We start from the raw sequence: 9,689 nt of genomic DNA, 5'->3' as shown, positions 1-9,689 counted from the left end.
ACAGTAAGTGGAAATCTGAAACTAACTTTAAAAACATGTATAAGTGAAAATAGTATTAGCCATTTGCTGGTATTCAATGTCAAGAGTTTAAACATAATTGTGTACTAGAGTAAAATTACGTTGACAATATAGAAATCAAAACTGTGAACTTCTTTAAAGCTACCTTAGCCTTTTCTTTCCCTCCCAAAGACAAATTTGGTAAAAGAGCAAAGTAGCAGAAAGGGAAGCCAGCTTCTGGTATTGGTTGTATTGATTTAATTGACTAAGATGTCCAGATGCTAATACTTCTGATGATCAGCCATTCCTTTTGTGTTTTGGTAACACGTATCCTCATACAAACAATATCAAATGGAATTTTCTGATTCACATCTGACATTTCAAAGTTTCCATTTTTGAATTCTCCAAGTCTTAAGTAATTATCACACTGTCTCATTTCTTTAGTAATATGAACGTGTTCCCCAACATCTAGGTCTCCATGATGCAAAATGTCATTTTGTCGATCTTCTGTTCCAGTATTCACTTTAATTTTTTTAATTACAATTGGAGTTTTAAAGACAATCACAAATACATCTCCAGTTGAAGGTGGTTTCCCCCAAAAGTATTCATCAACACTACTGTATGCCTTGCGTGCTTCATAATTTTCAAACACATTCATGTTGGTATATAGATTTGCAGGAGGATTATCTGGAATGTCGAATGATTCCTCCTCAAAATCATCATCCTTCAGTTTATTTTCAGTTCCTTTATATGATGAATAGTACCCCATGTGCTGAAAGAGAGATGGTTTAAAACGGATCACATTTTTCTGAGCCAAAAGATCACGGAAATGGGTCAAGAGCCAATCACAAGGCATTTCTTGATAAAACATTAATAAAAAATGTGCTAATCGTGGGAGATCATGAGAGTGATAGAGTTTACCTATATATCCCAGCTTAGAGAACTCAAGAGTTACCCAATAAGTTCCTTCTAGAGATGTAATGACTTTCTTGATGGCAGTTAAAAAATTTTTTGAACACTGGACATCATCTTCAAGCATTACGTAATAGTCTGAAGTATTAGCACAAAAATTAAGCAGAAAAGCATAATCTACATTTTGCTTGGAACGAAACTTGACTCTATCTTCTGGATCATTGTAATTTCTTTTTAGCCCATCCAGGATAGGGTAATATTCCTCTGGTGCATGTATAACCATTAGTCTTCCTGCAATAATATGGTGGGCAAACTTCTGTGTAATATCCTGGACCATGCTATCACGCCAAGATGAATTGAAATCTGCTAGATGGACCACTACTGAAATTTCTTGCAGTTCTTCATAGCTGGATTGCTCAAAAATCGATCTGATCGTCTCCAGTAAATAGTTCCCTTTCTTTCGTTTCACCGATGAAAGTCCAATTGTAAGATATCCTGAGAAAAAATAATAAGAAGGAAGAAAAATTAAGTGCTGGACAAGTTTTTGATAATATAAAAGATGATTAAAGGAGGTACCTTATTCGTGTAATTTCAGTGCATAATGATGTATAGTGAACATTGTAATTAAGAATTAAGCTTAACACATAAAGAGTATAGTATTTTATACACAGTTAATATTATAGCTGATTCTTTTTTTTAAATAAAGTTCATTGTAACCTGAATGCTGTCTGGACCCTACATTATTAAGGTATCTGCCAGATATTACTTTTGTGTTTCAATAAAAATCAGAGTTGTAAGCCCAGGTATTTAAACAAAATGTATAATCCTCAAATTTTTGACAGTGTGTGAAGAAATGTTTTTTTTTTTGTAACGAGAGTTTCTCAATAATGTAGTTATCTGTATTGAATCATTCATATTATACATATAAGCATTTCTCTATTTTTCAAAATATGTTTCAGGAATTTTATTCACAACTCAGTTATCTCATAACAAGAACTTTAAAACATAAAAATACATATACAGATGTGTGTCTGTGCCAGTGCTTATGCGTGTCTGTATGTATCTCTGAGGGTGGATCAGGTGTTGTGGCCTACCACATAAAGTCACAGTGTAAAACACTAGCTTGCCATATGGAGCACAAGTTCATGTCTTTGTTGCTCTGAGTCTTATCCAGTTCCTGAAATGTATATATATTGTGAATATATATAACATATATACATACATAATATATATTATATATCATATATATGCATATGTATGAATATATATTATATATCTCATATGTAAGATATACATATCATATATAGAGAGAGGGCAGAGGGAAAGAGAAAGTGAAAGCAGGGAAAGAGAGAGTGGGAGAGAGCACAGGAAGCAGTAGGGAAAGGAAGAGAAAGACAGAAGAGAGATAAATCTTCATTTGCTGGTTAGTCTTCTAATGACCACAATAACCAGGTATGGTCTAGGCCATTATCAGGAGCCTTGGTCTTGCACATGGATGGCAGGTACCCATCCATGGGGTAATTTTCTTCTTCTTCTTCTTCTTCTTTTTTAATATTTACTTATTTGAAAGGTAGAATTGCAGTCAGAGAAGAAAGGCAGAGACAAATGCAAAGAGGGGAATTTCCATCTGCCGATTCACTTTAAATGGCATCAATGACTATGGCTGATTTACACCCCGGATAAGTGTAATGGTCAGATTTGGGCTTATACAAAGCCAGGAGCCAGGAACTTATGCATGGTTTCCCATTTTGGTGCAAGGACTCAAATCACTGACCCACCTTCTGCTGCTTTCCCAGCCCATAAGTAGGGAGCTGGATCAGAAGTGGAGTACCTGGGACATGAACTCACACCCACAAGGGGTATAGGTGATGCAGGAAGATAAGCCAGGTAAGCCACCATGCTGCCCCTTGCATTCCCCAAAACTAGTTTATGTATTTTAAATTAGAGTCACAGAGAGAGACACAGAAATCGGTCTTCCATCATTGATCTATTCCCTTTGTCTTTTTTTTCAGCCACCTATTATTTATAATTTATTGCAGCAACTAACACTCTAACTTGACTTCATTCAAAACTGATGAAACTTCACAAAAGCCAAATCACCAGGATTTGAAAATATAACAGCGTAATAATTATTGTAAAAATGTTTTTAAATTTAACTTTCAAAATTTTAAATTATTTGGCTTTTTTTCATTGTCTACAAAAAAACTGTCAAAATGTTCACAATATTTCTTTTGATTCAATATTTTGTTACAAATTATACTAAAGTGTAACTCTAATTTGTGACGAAGCACTCCAGTCCTTCCCAAAGAATCTGATGGTAAGTTTCTTAACATTTTATTTCTTTACAAATAAAACAAGTAAGCATGATTTAAAGAAAATACTGTATGAATTTTTAAAATTTATTATTTTTTCTTTTTGTCAGAAAGTCAGATACAGAGAGGAGGAGAGACAGAGAGGAAGATCTTACATCCACTAATTCACTCCCCAAGCAGCCACAATGGCCAGAACTGTGCCGATCTAAAGCCAGGAGCCAGGAGTCTCCTTCACGTCTGCCACCTGCGTGCAGGGTCCCAAGGTTTTTGGCTGTCTTTATCTGCTTTTCTAGACCACAAGCAGGGAGCTAGATGGGAAGTGGGGCTGCTGGGATTAGAACCAGCACCCATATGGATCCTGGTGCACGTAAGGCAAGGACTTTAGCCACTAGACTATTGCACTGGGTTCAGAAAATACTGTATTTATTTTTAACTTAAGAGTTGTAAGGATACTCACGTTTTCTTTGTAAGGCTGTGGCAGTGAGGAAACGATAGGTGACATTTATAGTTCCTGAGAAATTGGATAAATCCTTAAAAGTGTGGACATAGCGTTCTGAATTTAGTTGATGTGTGGATGTTTCCCTTATAAGTTGTTTGTCTCCTTCCTAAATACCAAGAAAGAGAGAAAATAGAAAGTATGAATAGGTAGCCACAGATGAAATGTTTCTCCTCACACAAAAAATATATGGATGTACTACAAAATGCAGAGTGTGGCAAAATTCTCAAGAACCAGCACAATAAACTGTAAATCATCATCATTCACCCAATTCCTTACCAGGATGCATCCCTCCCTGGATATTCCTGCTGTTTTCATATTAAACTTTGAATTACAGTCATCAAATGATCCAAAAATTTGACAGTAGTCTTCTAACAGTTGCATCTGAGGCTGGTTCTTATGAAATTCCCCACATTATAGAGTGCTGCTGGTATATGTATTCTCCCTACGCATGGTAAGATATCATCAGTAGGAAGGAGTAGTAGTGGATATAAAACTTGGCTTCCTGATAATTTATTTTATAAAAATCATAAAGTCAGTGTAACTGAAAGCTTTAAAATGTTTTGCTTTGAAATGTCCTCAAAGTAACCTCACTTAGGAATTTTTCTGTTCCAAGTTTACAGAATGTGTTTTCAGAGCTTACATAAGGGTTTGTGATGATAGTATGCTTGTTTGTTTGTGTGTGTGTGTGTGTGTAGTATTTTATTGGAAATGAGATCTTGTTCTTCAAATTTGTAAGATTTCGATTTCCACTTGGTAGAAAAGTTTTCAAATCATTGAATCTTTAAGAAGCCTTATTTTTAAGAAAATAGATAGAACATATATAGAACTTCAGGTTAAGTATTGCTTGACATAAGCTCAAATGTGGGATATAAATTTATACTTACATGTATATTTATGTTTATGTTTACATGTATTTCAAAAATGGATCAACATACACATAGTAGATTGTGATTATCTTGCTAAAACATAAAATCTTTCTAGTTTCTACATTACTAGAAAAATAAAAATTTGAGTTGTCAAAAATTACTGTTAGTGTAGTATGTCTTGCACAATGCAATTACAAATAAATTATTTCTTTGTAGATATATTCTACTGTGCAATACCATGGATTACTTGCACTTCAATCTCTTTAATTACATGCAAACAGTTAACACAATAAGATAGGTAAACAAATGAAATAACTTTGATCCTGATAGCATTAAATTACTATTATTAAATTACTATTATTAACATAAGATACAAACACAAATTTTAGCATGAATGAAGTGTCTAGTACATTGCGTCAAACTCAAATAGGATGATTATATCAAGGTTCAAGTATACATTGATTTATTCATTGGAGCGAGAGAGGAGGGAGGGAGAGTTGGAGAGACAGAAAAAGAGGTGTATTCCATTCACTGGTTCACTTCCCAATGGTTTAACAGCAGAGCTAAGCAGGCCTGAAGTGAGGAGATGGTCTTGGGCCATCCTCCATCTCCTTCCTGGCTCCTTAGCAGGGAGCCGGGTAGGAAGTGGAGCAGTCAGGACTAAAATTGGCACCCAGAAGGGATGCCAGTGACACAGAGATTAGTCAGTTAACCCAGCACATTGGTACCGAGAGACATTTTCAATCTGCTGATTCACTCTCCAAATGGCTGCGAGAGGTTGGCAAGTCCTAAGCCAGAAATTCCATCTGGGTCATCCACATGAGTGGCTGGAACTGAATCAAACACTAAGGCCATCATCCTCTGACTTCTGGATAGGATACAGAGCAGCTGTGACGCAAACCAAACTCTGTAATGTAATGGGTATACCCGCATCACAAGGGTTTGTGCAGAGGGCTTAACTCCCTCTAATGCAATGCTGATCCTGATTAAATCAGACTCAAAATCAATAACCACACTGACGATTTCTTAGGATATGAATAGAAATTTATAATCAGCTCAACATCATTCTTACTAGGCTCCATTTCAATATCTTTCCTGTATCTCCAGTTGTGTTTGTTAATCTTCCTTGGTTCGTTAATGGTCTGCTTCCATAGTTTTAATATTTTTCTAATTGAAGAGATAAAAATATTTTTGCTTCTTGTGATATTTATAGTGCATTTGTTCTGTCAAAACTGCAGACTTTGAAAATACTTGCAATTCAACCTTACATTGTTCATTTCTTTTAAACAACACTGTTTGAATTGCTTTAAATTCTTTGCATGTAAATATTTTCACTCCTTTCTTGAGGAGAAATGTATACAACATAATGAAAACTTTAAAATGAACAAATTTAAGAAATTCTTTGTAGCATCGCCACATTTAATAGTATTCTAACAGTGTACTCAATCAATGGGGGCAAGCAGAAAATTTCCTTAAGTATCCCAGTAGTCACACTATTGAGTTCATTTTATTGCTCTGTTTTTATGTGATAATATACTCCACCAAAGTGTAGGATATCTTTTTAAAAAATTCTTTCCTGATCATGTAAAATGTAGAATCTGTATTAAGAGGGAGTACATTCATACTGATTGAGGGACATAACACAATATAAAAATGAAATGGAACTTGTATGAAAGCACTTTATTAAATTCTCAAGAACTAGCTTCTTTACACTTTCAGCATGAATAAATAATGCCACTTTCAACGAGTCAGTCTGGTTGGCTGCTTTCCAGAGCATCCATTTGAACAGCCAGGTTTTCCCTGGATACATTCTCTCTTAGCCACTACGCTGAATGAAGTGTGTTTCTCAGGAATAAGACAAAGCTTTATGATAATCATTTTTGGGATGGCAGTGCAATTCAATGGACTAGCTACAGACTAAATATATGCCTTAGTGGCTGCTTTGAAGATTGTCACAGCCCAGAGGCTAAGATGATTGGGCATGTGGCGTCTCTTGTGTTTAGTTTGTCTTGTACAGGTATTTATCTCTCATACAGAGCTTGGTTTCCTTTTCCTCTGAAAAGGCACATATGTATTTAATACATAAACAAATATATTAACATGTTATATGCCGTCCACAGATGGGATTACCAGCAAAGTGAACAAAACAAAAGATGCTAAGGCTCTTCAGAGTCCTTAATACTTCTTAGTGTTCATCTCATTTTTCTGAATTATAGGTACATGAACAAGAACATTCATGTGACATTATACACAGGCAATGTGGAAAATCAAGGTAGGGAAAATTGTGAAAATAAAAGTAGATTTAAAAAAATCAGGAAGGGAAGTGTATTAAAAGTAAACTGCATTATACCGCAGCAGGAGATCAGTTTCCCAGGCATATTCTGCATTTTAGGAGAAAATTTTTATGACATTTAACATTAATGGAGGAAAAAGTCACAAATATTCATACATATATCAAACCTTAAGATACAATTCAGCTCAACATTTAATTTAGTTAAAAATCATTTAGCAAATCATGAATATTTAAATAACAAATATATTGCCATGGAATTTATCAAAGGGAGGACTTCTGATATTTAATAATTGCTTTAACTCATTTTTCCAAGTTAGTATAGGTATTTAAAAATAAGCACCTTTTTTGCACCTGGACTAACTTGCAAATTTTCATTAAACACATGCCTAAGATGCTCAGAGAAATCTCACTAAGTGTTCTGTAGAAGAAATTTGTAGTAATAGTTTGTGCATTAGGAATAATGTTTGATATAACTCTGTAAACATTCACAAAACAGGGGAGTATTGGTTTTCTTAACATTTTATGGTGAATTTAAAAAGACAGTGTAACAAAAAATACATATGAGCATTTGTTGGATAGAATGGTCCTTTGGGTTGATTGAAAATGTTGACTACATCATAAATGAAATAAAACATTGCATTAAACAGTATTTAACTGGTTACATGTGTTCATTTTATAAGATTTGATTTAATTCTACTAGTAGAATTAAGAGAAATATTTTTATGACAAAATATTTTTATGATAAAATTGAATCTTTATTAACAGAATCTTTAAGTAACTATAATCTTTAATTCAATTGATAAAACATTGATATAATACATTATAGTACTTTCCCACTGTTTAACTTAAATGTATTAAAAATACATAATATTTTTAAGTTTTTCAACTTCATATTTGCCTATGCAATGTTTAGTCAAATTCTGTCAATTTATGATGACCTCAATCATCTTATACTGTTGTGGGAGATAGAATTAAATTATCCACAAAACCTGCAACTAAGAACTAGCAGTAATGAATGAATCGTCCATCAAAAGATTAATGATACATAAGCTGTGGTAATTCACTCCATGGAATACCACTTAGTCATTAAAGTGATTGAAATTTTACTTTTTGCAACATAATAATTCCAAATAGAGACCATTATGCTTAGTGAAATAAACCAATTCACAATTGGCAAATATCAAATGCTTTTTCTGATGTAAGGCAAAATTTATTATGCAAAATACAAAACAAACAGATACAGAGGCTTGCAGGTATATGCATATATTCTCATAGAAGAATTGTATAATGGATACTATCATACTAGGAAGTGCAGAAACACTGCAGTAGGTATCTTTATGCCAGAATAAGAGGAGGACTCCCAGTGAAACTGTTAAATATAATTTGAAAATACTCAATTTTTACCATTGCTTATACCTATAATGCCATGATATGCTTAAATAGCAGAATGCGGACTTGTGACTGTTGTTGAAGAACTATATTACTGTAATAACACGAGGGAAACACTGGAGGAGGGTGAAGTGGAGGTGGAGACGGGAATCTCTATACCTATAAAACTGAACCATGGAAAAAATAACAATTATAAATACCAACAAAATATTAAAGATCATAACAATAACAAAAATCTGAACAAATATGTTGGGCTCAATTCAGGAAGAGAAAGCAAATAAACGGAATTTTCCCCATTATCCAAAAAAGACATAATGACACAATACAACAAGAAAAGACAGACTAACAAATTATGCACATATAACATCATCGCCACTGAGGACCAGTCATGATCTTAATAAAACACTATTATATAACTTAACATTTATTTATTTGCTTAAATGAAATAGCAAAGCGATATTTTTAATAATGAAAATTTGAAAATTTAAAGATGTAGAAAAGCAGAAAAAATAATAAATAAAACTTCTAAACTAAAATTTGTGTATTTTATATATTCTAAATTAAAGCCCCCAAATCTTAATGCATTTACTTATTATTAATTCATTATGGTGATCTTGTCTAACTTACTTATAATTAGATGCACATATCTGAGTTGTAACATACATGGCATTAAAAATGTTGAAATGTAAATCAAAACAACAAGTGCAATGTTAGGAAAGTATAACTAATTTAAGAAATAGAAAAAAATACATATGTCAACTTTTTTCATGCTAAGGCTATTCAACAATCATGGTTTGAAGTGAGGTTACAAACAATACTAGTTCTAGTCTGACTAATACTTTTCTTCAAATAAAATAATCAGTACTCAAAACATACCAGGACATAGGTATCCTCAATGTACAAGTTCATAAATAGAAGGAAAATGACAAGAACTCCCAAGAATGATACCACAGAACGTTTTCGCAGGCATCTCATTTTATCCAGCACTTGAAAAATCGGCTTCATTTGAGGAAATTTAAACATCCTGTAAAAAAGAAGCAAATGATTACACTTGGCTTCAGATACAAATTTTATCCTCATCATATGTATAAAAAGCCAGACCTTTATAGAAACAATTCCACACTTCAAATGTTAAAAATACATTTTTTTTTTCAATTTCACACCTCAGGCTGATACATGATTGCACATGTTATACATTCCACGGAGCACAGTATCTATATATAGTAACATGAGGTAAATGCTGTGGTTTGTATTGATATAGACTGGAACAAAATAAAAAGCAAACCTTAGTGTTATTGACACCCTAAAATTAGCTTCCACAATAACAATATAAGAAAAAAACAGGACTTAATCTTATGTGAAATAAAGAAAGCATAGAAAGGTACATTCTCTATGTTCTCACATGTGTAAGCTAAAAACCA

The 9,689-nt window shown here is 33.4% G+C and overlaps 1 protein-coding gene across 1 annotated transcript; it reads right to left on the bottom strand.

The window, feature by feature from the left end:
- Nucleotides 1-247: 247 nt before the first annotated feature.
- MGAT4C (MGAT4 family member C) lies at nucleotides 248-9,294 on the bottom strand. The gene is made up of 3 exons (XM_040989694.1): nucleotides 9,145-9,294; nucleotides 3,679-3,826; nucleotides 248-1,404 (listed from the first exon to the last, which is right to left on the bottom strand). Exons 1-3 carry the CDS (start codon nucleotides 9,289-9,291, stop codon nucleotides 263-265), a joined length of 1,437 nt encoding a protein of 478 aa, XP_040845628.1. The 5' UTR covers nucleotides 9,292-9,294; the 3' UTR covers nucleotides 248-262.
- Between the last annotated feature and the right edge of the window lie 395 nt (nucleotides 9,295-9,689).

Source organism: Ochotona curzoniae, unplaced genomic scaffold, assembly GCF_017591425.1.
Source record: "Ochotona curzoniae isolate NIBS_2020 unplaced genomic scaffold, NIBS_Ocur_1.0 contig_1014, whole genome shotgun sequence".
NCBI lineage: Eukaryota > Metazoa > Chordata > Mammalia > Lagomorpha > Ochotonidae > Ochotona > Ochotona curzoniae.
Note: the sequence above shows the minus strand (reverse complement) of the source record. Positions and strands in the feature narration are given on the sequence as shown.